General features: G+C 43.0%; 1 protein-coding gene across 1 annotated transcript in view; it reads left to right on the top strand.

Annotated features, from left to right (window-relative positions):
* The window catches only part of IGDCC3 (immunoglobulin superfamily DCC subclass member 3), a 69,532-nt gene extending 68,556 nt beyond the window's left edge, over positions 1 to 976 (top strand). Inside the window, exon 14 of the mRNA XM_036737023.1 lies at positions 738 to 976. Within this exon, the coding sequence (XP_036592918.1) occupies positions 738 to 905 (168 nt within the window). The 3' untranslated portion in view covers positions 906 to 976. The remainder of the gene's footprint in view (positions 1 to 737) is intronic.
* The last annotated feature ends 15,912 nt before the right edge of the window (positions 977 to 16,888 follow it).

Here is a 16,888-nt window from a genome sequence, read left to right as displayed (position 1 = left end):
GGTCATGTAGCAATAAATGAATGAAAAAATTGATTAATTACATACTTATTATGTACAAAGCATTGCGCTAAGTACTTGGGGATACCAATAGAAAAATAAGACAGTCTGTGCTCTCAGGGAGCTCACTTTCTAATTGAGGAAGACAACAGGTTCAGGATGGTTTAGCTGCAGGGTGAATGGAAGGCCCAGTAGGCTAAAGGGTAAAGCAGATGAGCCCTTAGGGTATCTCAGTGTATTTTAGCACACAGTGGCAGAGCAGATGGTGATACCTGGTTGTCTTCCATCTTACTAAAGGATTCTAATTGGTAAGTCTCTGTTTATCCAAGTAATGTAAGCATTGGGTGGTGAGGAGAAGAACAGAAGCTGGAGGGGCCCAGCCTGTGACTGTTGGGAAGAGAATGAAGCTGGACTCTGAGTTCCCTCTTATGAGGAGTGGGGGAGGGTGGGGAGAGGTATATGTCAGAAACCAACTGAGAAAGAAGGGGACATTGATAAGAAAGTTGGGGTAAGGGCCTTACAGTGCCTGCTCCTCCAGTCCTCCTGGTGCTTGTTAGGAACTGGGTGGTATGGGCAGGAGAGGGGAAGTATGTTCTGAGGTACCTGCCTTTATCATAGGAAGACATAAGTTAGCCCATGCATTAAACTGCCCAGTCTTGGTGCACTGCAGCTTCCCTATGGAGGGCTGGGGTTAGTGGGGAGGTACTGCTCCTAATATTGCCCTTTATCTCTTCCCTCAGCTGGACCCTGGATCCCCAGGCCCATGTGATGAGACCCAGCTCTCCACTCTCCCACCTGATGAACTCAGCATACTGGAAGAACAGATAACTGAGATGTCTTGTCTAGCTGCAGGCATCCCACCCCAAAGGGAGGAAGTGCCCAGCCCCAGTCCCACCAATGAAGGATAGTTTGCCAAGTCTCACCATACCCCCTCCAAGATGCCGCAGCTGGCCACATTTGGACAATAGCCAGTGTCTATAGGGCTCTGAATGGTGACTTCTTAAATCTCAGGTCAAAGGAAAGATTTCTTCTATCAAGCTATGTCTGACCAGAGCCTCCAAGGGCATTCCCCCAGTCTCATCTGGGCTGGAGCCCACTGCTAGGGAATATACCCTTTTTTCCCTTCAGGTCATTTAGGCCTGATCTTCTTGCAAGAGATGCTTCCATGGGAATAATGTGGAGAGGGAGCCTCCCCTGGCAATCTTTGTACTCAGCTTCCTGATACTTCTCATGACTCGGGATTAATTTTCTTAAGAAAAAAAAAAACTAAAAAAAAGAGAGAGAGAGAGAGAGAGAAAGGAAGGTGAATCCTTCTAATGTGACTCTAAAAATATGCTCCTTCTTCCCTCATCACCCTTGGCCCTGGCCAGGTCCCTCTTATACTGTTGTTCTCCCAACTGACTCCGTCCCACCCTGGCCAAGTGGCTCTGTTCACTTCCTCTTTTCTCAGGATGGTTTTTGGCTGTTTTGACTCTTGACTACAAAGCGTCGGAGGCACCTCAGCACCTACCTCAGCCGGAATGAATGTCCTTGGGGGAGGGGAGGTCCAAGGACCCACCCCTCCGACCCCATAGAGCCCTATAGGAGCTTGGTCCTTGCTCTATCCTACCTCAGGTCCTGGCTTTGGGCCCCCAAGCTCCAGGGCCTTGTTGAGTCCAGATATAAAGAGAAAAAAAAAGCACTTCTAGGCGCAAAAGCAAAATTTTTCTACCTCAAGGTTCACTCCAGGTCACTTGTTTGTGTCCCTGGGCCTCCTGTCCTCCTCTTTTGGTCTTCCTCCTCCCTTCTTCTGCCTCCAATTGAGCCATCCTTGTTAAAGATGGCCCCCTGGATCTGCTGTGAGAGGAGAAAGGGTAGATAGAGTTGCCTATCGCATGGAGACCCTATCGCTTCCCCCCCGCCTCCACCCCACCCGATCCTTGCATAAAGACAACTTTTTTTTTAAAGAAAGAATTTGAAAAAGGAAAAAATATTGAACCTGAAAACCCTGGTGACAAATTTTCATGGTTACCCCCCACCCCAAATGAACCATCTCCTACCCTCAGTCATCCTTACTCATTCCCACTCCTACATACTCCCCTTTCTCCTTCATCTAATTTCCAAACTTGCCTCATTCACCTCCATTCCATTACAATTTCATATCCATCCTATCTCCCAACTTACCCCCACTGATCTCTATCTCATCCCCTAACCAACTCACCCCACTCAACTCTTATCCCCATTACCAATCCTAGCCCCGCTTCTACATTATCCCTTCAGTCTCCCACTGGCCCAGCTCCCACAGTGGTACATTTCCCCCAATCTCCATTTGCTCCCATTCAGACATGGATCCCAGGTGATTGGAGGTGGACGGAGTAGACACCCTAGAATGTACTATGATTGTGATGAGTGCGTGTGTGTGTGTGTGTGTGTGTGTGTGTGTGTGTTAATGTGCATGCCCAGGCAAAGACCCCTGAGATACCAGTTAGGCCTACCCACCCTGCTTCACCCCTGGGATGTTGGCATGACCTCCATTGCCAGATAATGGGCTGAAAGCTGTTTTTAAACGGTGGCATGTTCAAGATTTGAATTTTCGTGGTCTGTTTGGGTTTTGTTTGTGATTGCTCAATGAATAGAAATGAGAAGAAACAAAATAACTATTTTTGATTAAGCACAGAAACATTTTAATAGCAAAAAAACCAACCCCACCCCTTTAAAATGTACCCTTCAGATATGAGAGATTAGATTATTAGGTTCCTGTCCTCCAGCCCTACCCCTTTCCCTCATTAGCTAATTAGGTTAAAGAATTGTGGTGTTGTAATAGCAGTAGGGTTGTGTGTCCATGGGGATTCAATGCGTAATACGGTGACAAAAATGTTCCCCTTCCCCAGATGCTCTGTTGGCCAGCAGGGGTTCTCAGAGCATTCTGGTCTCATTGATCAGCCAAGTCAAGGAGGCTGCAGGGTTGGGTCCACTGGAGATGACTTCTTTCATCACAAAAATTTTATCTTTCTTTCCACCTCTAATTCCTGTTTCTATCCTTCCGGGGGTGATAGAGCAGAAATAGAGGGTACTGGAGAGGGAGTAGGGAGAGAAGAAAGGGGGAGCTGGAGCCCTGGGCTACCGAGGAATTTCTTGCTGTCTGCTCTGTCTGACTGAATAAAGTCCTGTTGCCAAAGTGAACACTTGTGTATCTGACTGTACTGAGGATGATCAAAGGTAGGGAGGGAGGAAGTTGTGGGGTGGAAGTTGTAATGTTGTGATGCATTTGGGATTGTGGAAGAATGTCTGCCTATGGCATCTTTTAAAAGAAAATGTTTTATTGATTAACTCCCATCCCCCCACCCCCATGCACACCTCCAACCCTCTCATATAACAGAAGAATAGTTAAACAAAGCCAACTGACCCAGGGACTGTGCATACAACATTCCATGCCCACAGATCACCACCTCTCTAGGTAGAGGAGAGAAGTGTGTTCCAGAAGCAATTTACTGGAACCAAGACTGGTGTTAACATTTCATTGGGTACCACGTCTTTTAGTGTTGTTTTCATTTACATTGCTGTAATCCATAGATTTTTCTTTTGGCTTGGCTTTCTTTGATATCTACCACTTTACGCAAACTTTCCCATGTTTCTCAGAATTCCTTACCTTTGCCATTTCTTATGACACAATAATATTGCATTATGTTCTTATACCACAGTTTGTTCTGGTATTCCCCATTAGAAGGGCACTTAATTTGTTTCTAGAGTTTTGCTACCATGAGAAGTATTCTTAGGGATATATTGGTACATATGGTATCTTTCTTTCTGTCATGTATGTGCCCACTAGTGGGTTTAGTAATGATTTATAAGGTTTTCTTTTATAACCCTATGGAACCACAATAGTTTTTCCTGCAGTCTTCCTCTTCTAAACTTTCCTAGTTGAGAAGGGGCTAACTGACAAGTTAGCAAGAGCTTAAGCCCTGGTCAGTGTCCAGTTCCACCTCAGCTACGACATAAGGTTGGACTTCAATTTCTCATGGGATATTTCCTTTAAGCTGCCTGCTTAGGAGTAATTGTCACAGCCCAGCACCTTGTCTGAATAAAGCAGGCCAAAGACTAGAAGAAACCAGCAGAACTGTTGTCACCTGTCAACTGATCTCTACCATGTCCTCCCTTGGTTTTCTGCTGGTTTTATGAGGTTTTGATTCTGGGCCTCTTCATTTGGTTTTTCTCCTTTAGACTGGCCTATTCTGGCTTGGTCTGTTCCTCTTAGCATTATAGTTCTATTGGACATCCATTTGGTTTCTGCTTTTGCCTACTCTGTTGGATGTGATGGCCAGCTCTCTAGACTTCATCCCTGATCTTTTCTTTGCTGCTTTTCCATTGATATCCAGCTTATTCTAGATTCTGATAAGCTGTTAGGTTTTTTTTTAAAATTATTTATTTTCAGTTTTCTTTTTTTAAATTTATTTTGGAGGGGCAGGGCAATTGGGGTTAAGTGACTTACCCAAGGTCACACAGCTAGTGCATGTGTCAAGTGTCTGAGGCCAAATTTGAACTCAGGTCCTCCTGACTCCAGGGCTAGTGCTCTGCTCACTGCGCCACCTAGCTGCCTCTGTTTTCAGTTTTCAACATTCACTTCCATAAGTTTTAAATTTTCTCCCCCCCCTCTCCTTCCCTCCCCAAGACAGCATGCAATCTGATATGGGCTCTCTCTATATATATATTCCTATTAAACACATTTTCACATTATTCATGTTTCATAGAAGAATAATAATGAATGGGAGAAATCATGAGAAAGAAAACAAAAGAGAAAATAGTCTGCTTTGCTCTGCATTCCAGCTCCATAGTTCTTTCTTTGGATGTGTATGGCTGCTTTTAGGTTTGTTGCCCCACATTATCGTGGCTCTGACACCTTCAAATTCCTATCTCCTACTATAAAAATTTTCCCCCCCTTTAGATATGGAGTAGGATCATCCTCATTACCCAGAAAGAAAGAGTGCCTCAGAAAAAATCTCCTGCTGCCTCTATAGATTTTACCCTCTGAGCCAACCCTTTCCAGACTGGGGCCAAGGTCAACTTTTAGGGGGCCTTCATTCCCCTTCTGTTTTCCCTCTTCCATCACAATCCTCCCCTTCGTTGTTCCTAGGTAAGGGGTGGAGAACAGGACAGTAATGATACAAATAGAGGATTTATTTCAGAGACCTGGATTAGTAGCCAATCATGTGAAAAGTACTTAGGGATAGGGGGTGGATCAGGGAGGTGATTAGTAGACCACAAACTTACTATAAACCAATATGGGAGATAGCTGCTTACAAAAGCTAACTCAATCTTAGGTTACATTAATGGAAGCACAGTGTCCAAATCATAAGAAGCAACAGTCATTTTGTTCTCTGCGCAACTCAGACCACATCTAGAGTACTGAGTTCAGTTCTGGACCCCATATTTTCAAGAGTAACGTTGAATAACTAGAATCAGTCCACAGGAAGGCCGTCAGGATGCTGAGAAGTCCAGGAGTCACATAGAGATTGACTGAAGGAACTGAGGATGCTCTGCCTGGAGAAGACAAAATTTGGGGAGATGACCGCTATCTTCAAATATCAGAAGGGCGTTCATATACAAGAAGATGTAGATAAGTTGGCTTCAGAGGGCAGAACTATGTTTGAGACAGGGAAGTTAGCAAGGAGACAGATACCGACTTAATGGAAGGAAGAATTTCCTAAGAGCTAGAACCATCCACCAGACTTGATTTTTCAAGTAGTAAGCTCTCCTTCGGTGAGGTGTGCAAGCAGAATCTGGATGGCCATATTGTAAAAGAAATTACTATATTAGGAGGGGGTTAAATCGGATGATTTCTGAGGTCATTTCCAGCTCTAAGACTCGATGGTATTGTCATTCTCTCATATTTATCTGATAAGATGGCAGTAGGAACCATTTATAAACTCAATTGGGAGTAGACATTAATGCCCATATAGACCCATGAAGATCTTACATAAATTACAACATTGATTTGAATACTCTTCTCCCCCTCACCCCCAATCTGGTTTGTACAAAACTTTAGTGTAGCTTATACAATGTATTTCGATTTTCTTTTCCTCATCCTCTCCTCCTGAAGTAAGAGTTGGGGTTAGATTGAAAAAAATTGTAATTGGTCCCACCGTCTTCTAGTTTTCCTCTATCCACTTGTGTGTGGGTCCATGAATTTGCCAGTGGTGCCTGCTTGTCACAGCCACTGACACCAGAGGGATCAGGTACCCCCCCCCCCCCGCCTTGGCCCTTCAGTGACTAAGTAGGACAGTAGATGGAATGATGCACCTTGAGTCAGGAAAATTTGGGTTGAAATCCAACCTCAGAGATCTGCGACCCTGGAAACATCACTTAATCTTTCTCAGCCTCAGCTTTCTCATCTGTAAAGTGGGTTTAATAATCTCACCTACCTCCCAGGGTTGTCGTGAGGGTCAAAAGAGTTAACATATGTATGTTTCAAACCTTAAATTGTTATATAAATGCTAGCTGTTATTATCATTAGTAGTATTTGGCCTAGCTAGGGAAGCTCCAGACCTCAAGCAGCCCTATACCCTCTTCAACCATCCAGTCATTTGATGTTCATAGCAACTATATGTATGTAAAATAAATTATATTAATATGTTTTATAATATGGATTAATTATATATAATATCTATATTACGTATTAATATATAAGTCATAGAACATTGAATGACTGGGCAGTTTATATATCTAGGTATGTGAATATATGTGTGTGTATATATTATATAATATGTATAGTTATATTTATACATATAATGTATATTTGGTTTTATTTATATATAGAGAAATATTATATATGTATATGTGCCTGTGCGTGTGCGTGTGTGCGTGCGTGTGTGCGTGCGTGTGTGTGTGTGTATGTGTGTGAATATACATATCTTTATTTGGGCTGAGGTACCTTACCTGCAGAAGTCTGAATATAAATATCAAGTTATAAGACCCCAGGATTATGGCCTATCTTGAATCAGAAACCCAAGGCCCAAAGGCAGAGAAACTAGCCCCACCCCATAAACCTATAAACATCTAGAAAGGGTCCCCCCTCAACCCAGCTCAAGTCCACATGGAGTCAAGGCAGGAAGTTAGAGGTACCTGGGAGGCACAGTGGATAGAGTGTTGGTCTTTGATTTAGACCCAAGTTTGAATCCTGCCTGAGATATTCACAAGCTATATGACCCTGTATAACCTCTCAGCTTCAGTTCACCTGTAAAATGGGTATTATAATATATTTACATATAATTATAATAATAGCACCTCTCTCCCTCACAGGGTTGTGGTAAGGATCAACTGAGATGATATGTGTACAGTGCTTTGCCAACCTTGATGTGCTAGCTATTATCAGGAAGTCAACAGAAACCATCTTGTCTCGACCAGGCAAAAGCCTAAACTAACCAGAATGAGGCTGACTTGAGAACTAAGGGATGGAGGAAGGAGGGAGCAGGACAGTGGAATCATGCAAGGGTCCAGTTAGCCAGCCAGGTGGAGGCAGAAGCTCTGCACTAGTTAGGGGGCGGCAGCACCAAGGCGGGCGCTTTCAGTCAGGGTACGAAGTCCGCGAGAGCGTTATTCTCTGCTTTTTGACGAGAGAAAAGATGAAAAAAGATGGAGATAGAATCAGGGTTGAGAAAGACTGAGGACCGTGGTCCTTGAGATGATTTCTTTAGCATGCGACAAGGTCTAGTGCAGGGGTGGGGAATGTGTGGCCTTGAGGCCCCAGGACCGCACTCAAGGACCTACAGGGTCACTCACATGTGGCCTCAAAGCTACAGGGCTGCACTCAAGGACCTAGAGGGTCACTCACACGTGGCCTCAAAGCCACAGGACCACACTCAAGGACCTAGAGGGTCGCATGTGGCCTCAAGGCTGCAGAACCTGCAGAACCCCACCCCTGGTCCAGCGGAATGAGTGTGACTTTGGGGATCAGATGATCTGGGTTTTAGATTCTGCCTAAACTGTGTGTGACCTTGGATAAGTTACTGCCTCTGGTTCCCCATCAATAAAGTCAGGCTAATAACATTCTCACTAGCTTACTGGACTCTCTATGGAAAGTGCTTTTGTAAACCTCCAAACGTGAGTCTTGACGACCTCGGAGTGCGCTTACAAAAGTAACCTCTTACTATTTATTAAGCACACAGAATGCCAGCCCTAGAAGGGAATCTTAGAGCTAAGAGATCTTAGAAATAATACAATCTAACCTTCATAGTTTAAGGATAAGGAAACTAAGGGCCAGAAAAGGAAAGCGACTTTCATCTTCAAATCACACAGCAATTCAGTGGCCAAATTAGGATTAGAACCCAGGACCCAGAATTTTTAGCCACAAATGCTTTCAGTTGTTACCTTCATAGACAATCACACATAGAAAGAAAATCCCTAAGGGGCTGCCCTTACTTTTGGGGTATTTTGCACATCTGCCAGGGTCAGGGGGGAAGAACAGGGAGGGGAGGGGACCATAACCATTACTTGGTTCTCCACATGCTCTCTGTTGGGGAGGAAGCTCTGACTGGGCCTGAGGAGGGGAGAACCTCCTCTTTCCCTTCTATTGGGGACCCCGGAATCACCCTCCCTGGAGATTCCTCAATGCGAGGGTGGTGCTCCCCTTCTGGGGCCTCTGGGAGCAATTCTGTTATTTGTGTTCTGGCTGGGGCAGAGAAGGAATAAGAAGCAGGTCCAAGGGGATGGAGATTAGTGGCACCAAAGCCACCATAGCCCCTGAAGCATCTGCCACAGCCATCAGTGGTTTTTTAGTATAACTGATTGCTACCATCACCACATCATCAAGGAGTGTTTACACTCTCAGAGTGACACATCTAGCTTCTGGTATCCTTTGTTCCCTGATAAGGCCTAAGGCCTTATGGGAGTTTTTCAATCCAGGGATACTGCCCTGAGGCAGCAGGCCTGGCTCCATCCACATCCCTCTTCTGGGCCATCTTTGCCATCGCGATCCCACCTCTGTCAGAGAAGCTATGAAAAGTTACATGAAAGCAGATGACACAAAAACAGTAAGAAAAGGAAAAAAAACTCCAAAAAAATGAGAGATAGAAGAGAAACTAAGCAATAGTAATGATTATGATAAGGTAGTTGGTGTGGCTTATAAAGGGGTGTCCTTATAAAGGGGTCAGCATGATCTGGGCTCGAGCCCTGCCTCTGATGTCTGTTAACTATGCCACCATGAACCAGCCATTTGTCATAAAGGCTTTTTGCCCCCACGGCACTCTGTAAAGCTATATTACAGGTGACCTGTCAATCTATAGATGCAAGGCATTGCTACGCTGAGAACTCCCCTACTTGGATGAAATTGCCGGTCCAGACCCTACCAAAAATTACAACCATAACTGGTATTTATATAATGTTTTAAATTTTACAAAATCCTTTACATGCACTGTCTCATTAGGGCTCCATAGCTCCTTTTGAGTTGGATGCTACAGGTATTATTATCCCCATTTTAAAGATGAGAAAATTGAGGCTCAGCAAATTAAGTAACTTGTGTATGCTCATATAGTATGAGGCAGGATTTGAACCATTCACTCCAGTGAGCCTCCTTTAAGTTAAAAGACAGTGATAATGACATAGTGAGAGTCTACTGGTTCTGGGTTCTAATTCAGACTTTGCAATTAAGCAAGTCACTACTCCTCTCTAGGACTCAGTTTCCTCATCTGCAAAATGGGGGTGGAAGGGTACTAGAGGACCTCCCAGGTCCCTTCCAGCTTTCAAGCGTGTAAGATCCATGATCTTTGACACAAGGGGAGGAGTGAGGGGGGAATTCACTGGGAATGTTGACAATTCTGACCTCAGAGAGCTGTTGGAGAAGACAGGGTCAGACAGACATGTAAGGGGACTGGAGAGGAAGTTCCGAGGGCAGAGGATGCCTCTGGTCAGCACAGGACTTCTAGAGGGAGAAATCCCATATGCTGCCCCTCTGAGAAGTGAGGAGTGAGACTTTGTCACTCCAGGGGCTGTGTTGAGGTTGCTCCTGCTGCCATCATATGGGGACATCAGGGATTGCAAGTTTCAGTAGATTACATAGAATCTACATAGAATCATGAAATGTTAGAGGTCAACTCTTCCAGATCTTCCTCATCTTATGGAAAAGGAAAGTGATGCTTAGAGAAGAAGAGTCGTAAGTTCACGGTGACATGGCTAGTGAGTATTAGAACTGTGATCCTAGGCATATGTGAACACAGAACCTCCTCCCTGTTAAGGCTTTCCCTAGTGTAGTTGTGCCAACAAGCCCAGACCATGACCTTTGTACACTTATGACTATGCTTCAAACACACATATTCTGATTGTTCTAATTAAAAATTTTTCAATTAAAAAGCATTTATTTTGTCTCCATCCCATCCCTCTCTACTGGAAAAAGAAATAAAAAATCCTTTGTAACAAACATGTACAGCCAAGTAAATCATAGGTCATTGGAAATTGGCCATTTCCCAAAATGTAAGTCTCATTCTGCACCCTAAGTTTATCACTTCTCTGTCATGTCTCATCCTCAATCCTCTGGAATCATTGTTGGTCAGTGCATTGATTACAGTTTTTAAGTTAGTGAAAGGGATGGTTTCAGAGAAATTTGGGAAGATTTGCATAAAGTAATACAGAGCAGGGTGAAAAGAGCCAGGAGAATAATTTATACCATAAAAACAACACTATAAAAACAAATAACTCTGAAAGATTTATGAACACCTCTTCTGATTCTAAGGTTTGTGCTGTTTCTACTAACCAATCATTCTACCTGTCTTGGTCTACATAGCAGTATGCTTAAATCTGTCCTAGGTGCTGAGAGAATTATTATATACAAGAGATATCAGATACATTTTTCAGGCTTTGAAAGGTTGGGGACAGAAGGCATATATACATATGAAATCAAAGAGAGAACAGTTCAAATGGAACTATATGGTTCAAACTACAAATGTCTCAGAGAAGGGAGATTAATCTGAGTTTGAGCATTCAGGGAAGATTTCATGGAGGACATGATCTGTGAAGCCTACATGCTTTGTTTTGTGCTTTTCCCCTTTCTGGGAATGGCCTCCCTTTTTCTCCTCACTTAACCAAATCCATTAAGTCCCTCAGGGACTTGGCTCTCATTTCTTCTGGGAGTCCTTCTCACACCACTCCAACCCACATTGATCTATCTCTCTCATCTTGCTGCTTTACTCAATAGCCAGTCAGTGTGCATTTATTAATGATTGCTAAGCTTTAGGCACTGTGCTAAATGCTGGGAATAAAAACAAAGGCAAAAATAGTCCTTGCTCTCAAGGAGCTCACATGCCAATGGGGTTGTTGTTGTTCAGTCATTTTCAATCCTATCCAATTGTGACCCTTTTTGGGGTTTTCTTGGCAAAGATACTGGAGTGGTTTGCCATTTCCTTCTCCAGTTCATTTTACAGATGAGGAAACTGAGGCAAAACAGTTGAGTGACTTGCTCAGAATCACCCAGCTAGTAAGTATCTGAAGACAGATTTGAACTCAGGTCTTCCTGACTCCAGGCCCCGCACGCTATCCACTGTGCCATCCAGCTGCAGTGTAAATGGGAGTTGATCTCAGAGAGAAAGCACCAAGCTGGGTATAGGGGTGGGGAGACACTAGGAAAGTCCTCTTGTGGAAGATGGGATTTGAGCTGAGTCTTGAAGGATTCCAGAAAAGCCAAGAAGTACAGATGAGGAGGGAGTGTCCCAGGAATGGAGAGTCAATGAAAAGGCACAGTAAGAAGGCCAGTGTTGCTTAATTAAGGTAGTAAAATATAAGAAGACTGGAAAGGTAGGATGAGGTCAGGTTGTAAAAGGCTTTAGAAGCCATATACAGGAGTTCATATTTGATCTTGGAGGAAATAGGGAGCCACAGGTGTTTACAGAAGGAGGGTATATGTGTGACACAGTCACACCTGAGCTTGAGGAAGATGACTTTGCCAGCTGAGCAGGGGAAGAGTTGGTGTGTGTGGTACCTATTGTATTAACTAGAACACTCTTGGTAAACAATTGGCCACAAACTTCCTATTGTTTTCAACTTAGCTATCTGATTATTACTTCAGAGAGACAGAGTGAAAGAAAGAGCTGATCTTGAAGAGATGAAAACTCACCTCAGACACCTAAAGACTGGGTGACCCTAAGCAAGTGGAACCTCAGTGCCCCCAGGAGACTCTCAAAGACTCTCAAGTTTCAGAGAAGGCAGAGATTCTTGTTGGTGGGAAAGGTCCCCTACCAGAAATTCCCTCCTTTGATGAATTAAGAGGTCTGGTTTAAAAAAAAAATTTTTTTGCTATTTAACTTTTCATATGTTTTTGTTTTTTTCTCCCCCAAATAAGCTTCTCTTATACTTCTTATAGATGAGTTGTGAAGGAGGCCAGACTTAGTAAATAATAGATATCATAGTTTGAAGGTACCTTAGAAACAGAACTATAACTAGCACTGGGCAAAAGGGACTTCGCTTATGGCACCAATATGGCCACATTGCCTTTCTTGAAGCAACCACCAAACCTGTGCTTTCTGGTCTTCCACTTAGCCGGGTACCTAGCACATAGTAGGAACTTAATAATTTTTATTGACTGATTAACTGATTCTGTTGGCCCTTGTCACCCACCTACACACACACACACACACACACACACACACACACACACACAGAGCTAGGTAGTGCAGTGGATAAATTGGTGGATCTGGAGTCAAGAAGACTGAGTTTAAACCTAGTCTCAGACACTGACGACTAGCTGTGTAACACTGGTCTGTCTGTCTCAGTTTCTTCATTAGTAAAATGAAGATAATAATAGCACCAACCTCCTAGTGTTATGAAGAGGATTAAAATGAGGTAATATTTGTAAAGTACTTTGTAATCCTTAAAGCATTGTATAAATGCTAGCTATTAGTATTATTACATGGCATAGCCACCTCCCTCAAAGGCCCATCACTATGGCTCCTCTTTCTCTCCCACCCCACAGGAGGTAGGCCAGGGGTTCTTAACTTTTTTATGTGTCATGGACCTCTTTGGAAGTCTGTTGAAACCCACGGACCCCTTCTCAGACTAATGTCTTCAAATGCATAATATAAAATACATAGGGTTACAAAGGAAACCAGTTCTGATAATTGAAAAGCAGTTATTAAAATAGTAAAAAAAATAAACCCAAAATAAAACAAATAATGGACCTCAGGTTAAGAACTTCTGTGCAAGGAGATTAAACAATAAAAATCATATTATCATACCAATAGATGCATAAAAAGCATTTAATGAAATATAACACTCATTTCTCTTTTTAAACAATGAAAACGCATAGGACAAGACAGATATTTGCTTAATATGGTAAACAGTATCTACCTAAAATAGGACCTGATGTCTACTGGGATCTATGGACAGATTTCGGGTGGCCTGTGAACTGGGGTAGAAAAAATTACATCTCTATTTTCACTAACTTTGGGTTTCCTTTGTAATTCGATATGTTTAATTTTATGCATTAAAAATATCACTCTGAGCAGAGCTTCACCTGGGTGAAAAAAGGATCCATAATACAAAAAAAGGTTAAGAACCCTTACTCTAAAAATACAGAAATTCTAGAGGCCTTTCCAATAAGTTTTGGGGTAAAGCAAGGATGTCCATTACCACTACTCTTCAACCCCCTTTCCTAGCATGATAACCATTATAGTCAGACCACCCTCTGCACTGCCCCCAGCTCTAACACCTGCCTCTATTTTTCCTTTAGCTATGGCTCTTAGAGGTAGTATGGTGTTGTGGATAGAGAGTTGGACTCAGACACTGGAAAACCTGGGTTCAAATTCTGTCTCTGACATATTAACTGGCTGTGTGACCCTAGGTAAATCACTTAACTTCTCAATACTCTACAACAGAGGTGTCAAACTCAGGTTCAGCAAGATCCAGATTAAAATGTAATTGGGAAGTGTTTAACAAAATAAATAAAAATATAATACAACATGGAGATTGGTAATATGTGGTTTTTAAAGTCAATATATCACAGAAGGAGCTTGACACCACTGCTCTAGGCAATTCTCTAAGACTTTGAGTTGCAGACAAGTTGTTGGTCTGCACTGGTAGAGGGACCTTCCTCATATGGGAGTTTAATAAGATCACAGGTTCTATTCCTATCTCAATAGTTTCACTTAGAGATCATCCAGTCTAACCGAGGTGCCATGGGAGAGAGCCATCTTAGAACCATGTGATTTTTTTTCTCATTAACCATCTGAGGTCTTAGAGAAAAACGTAGTGTCAGTGGACAGTGTCAGAAGAACCGGGTTCCAGGCCCAGTTCTTCTATTTAATAGCTATGTGACATTGCAGAAGTCATCTTGCCTCTTCCTGTTGATTAAAGAAATATGTGACCTAGTTCCAATTTTCCCCTTAAAGCACCAAACTTTAAAAAACCAAGTCATACAACCTATTCCAATTTATTCACTGAAAGAGCCTGGAATGTCCCTTGTCTGACTTAGTAGCCTTTGAAGTGACCGGACCAGACTATTGATTTATTTCCATCTAACCTCTCTCTTTGAATCCAGGGAGGTCAAGGTTAATTATATAATAAAACAGACTGTGGCCAGCTGCCCCTTCCCCACCCCCACAGGAATAGGGAACCCTAGATCTTTCTGAGCTACTCAGTGCCTGATCTTAGCTCTGTTTTTCTACTCTACCCTCATTTCCTTCATCAGTGCTCATTAAGAAGAAGAAGAAAAAGAAGGGGGGAAAACCCTCTCATTTCCTCTGGCAGAGATAAATTTTAATTTGCTGGGAATTCAGGAAGGGGATTTAAACCACATTTTCATTCAGAAAGCAGCTGTTGGAATTCGATGCTACAGACCTTGCTTCCAGAGCTATCAGGGGGAGGGGAAGGAAAACTGATCAGGGTGGGGAAAACTCCAGGACTGCATCTCCCACTAATAGGTTCTTAATTTTATAAGGAGCCACACACAGAGACCTGATCCACACTACACTGTGGCCAGAGTCCCTTTCAGCTATTAAGGAATCCCGGGCCAACCCTTCCTTAGACATAATATTTAACTAACGAGGGTGATATTTTTCCTGGAAAAATCAATAGCTGTGTGAATCTTATTCCATCTTTTAAAAGGGGGTCTCTTGGGAACAGAGGAGGAGCTGGCTAGCCTCTAACTGCTTTCTAGCTAGTGACTGAAACATGCCAGGATCATAGGATTTTAGAGGTTGAGTCTAGAGTCCCTCAATTTATAGATAAGGAAACTGAGGCAAAGTATCTGCCCAAAATCACAGAGGAGATAAACATCAAGATAGAGATTCAAACCCAGGTTTTTCAGTTCTAAGACCAGACTTCTTTCTATTATATTCTCTATATTCTTTCTATTATATTCTTGCCCTGGGACCTGTAACAAGGGCAGCAGGAGCTCTGAATATGTGAGATGCTATTCTCTTTAAAGGGGCTCAGCTGGGATAACTTGGCATGAGGCTTCAGTGTATTTCTGAAAGCTGCTGGTTCCAGATCCACATCTTCCCTTGGGGTGTATACCGCCATTTGCCTTTCCATCCGAGATTTGCATTTTCTGTGGTCTGTGACCTGGATAGTGAAGTGAAAGTCAATAGGTATTTAATGAACATCTCCCTTTTTGGTGAAGGCGCTACCACCCTTCCAGTTTCTCCAGTTCCTAATTTCAGCATTATCCTGGACTCTTTACCCTGCCTTACCACACACAGATAATCAGTTGCCACATCTTGTTGCCTCTACCTGCACAACATCTTTCGCATGTGACCTCGTCTCTCTACTCACACAGCTACCACCTTGGGTCAGGTCCTCATCATCTCTCACCCAGATTACTACAACAGCCTCCTAATTCTCCTAATTGGGTCTCCCAGCCTCAGGCTCTCCCTGCTTCAGTCCATCCCACATACTGTTGCCAAAGTGATTTTTGTCAAGCACATACCTGACCATAGGACTCTCCTATTTAATCAACTCTTATGATTTTCTCTTGCTTCTAGAATCAAATGTAAACTGTTGAGCTTTTAAAGTTCTTCATAACACAGTCCCAGCCAGCTTAACTGGACATTATGACCCCTTCTATGCTCTGCAATCCAGTCAAATTGGCCTTCTCTTTGTTCCTCACACAGGGCACTCCATCTCCAGTCTTTGCGCTTTTGTGCTGGCCATCCCACAGATCTAGAATGCACTCCCTCCTTGTGTGTGTTGAGTCTTTTTTTTCAGTCGTGTCCAACTCTTTGTGACCCTATTTGGGGTTTTCTTGGCAGGCAAAGATACTGGAGTGGTTTGCCATTTCCTTCCCCAGATCGCTTTACAGATGAAGAAACTGAGGCAAACAGAGTTAAGTGACTTGCTCAGAGTCACACAGCTAGTAAGTGTCTGAGGCCAGATTTGAACTCAGGATGACAAGTCTTCCTAACTTCAGGACTGGCATTCTATCCACTGTGCCACCTAGCTGCCCATCCTATAGATTCCCTCTCTTCCTTTAAGATGCAGTCGTGGTACCGTCTTCTGCATGAAGCCTTTCCTGGTTCCCACTCACCCAAACTGCTTGGTCCTTCTCTTCCAAACCACCTTCTATTTAATTACTTTGTAGACAAATAACTACATCTCACATTTCCAAATTCTGGAAAGTTCTCCGGGTACTTGGAGAGGCTCACACATTGTTCTTTTGAATGCTTTCTCTAAAGCCTTGCCCTAAAGAATCTTAACAGTCTGTGTGGCAGAATTTTTAATTAATTAATTTTCAACATTCCTTTTTTATAAGATTTTGAGTTCCAAATTTTTCCTCCGCCTCTCCCTCCCCAAGACAGCAAGCAATCTGATATACGTTATATAGGTGCAAATGGTTAAACATATTTACACACTAGTCTTGCTGTGAAAGAAGAAACAGAATAAAAGGGAGAGGCCACAAGAAAAAAAAACAAAAGGAGTGGGGAAAAAAAATAGTATG

Source organism: Trichosurus vulpecula, chromosome 8, assembly GCF_011100635.1.
Source record: "Trichosurus vulpecula isolate mTriVul1 chromosome 8, mTriVul1.pri, whole genome shotgun sequence".
Classification (NCBI taxonomy): Eukaryota; Metazoa; Chordata; class Mammalia; order Diprotodontia; family Phalangeridae; genus Trichosurus; species Trichosurus vulpecula.
The sequence above is the reverse complement of the archived record's forward strand: the minus strand, read 5'-3'. Positions and strand labels throughout refer to the sequence as shown.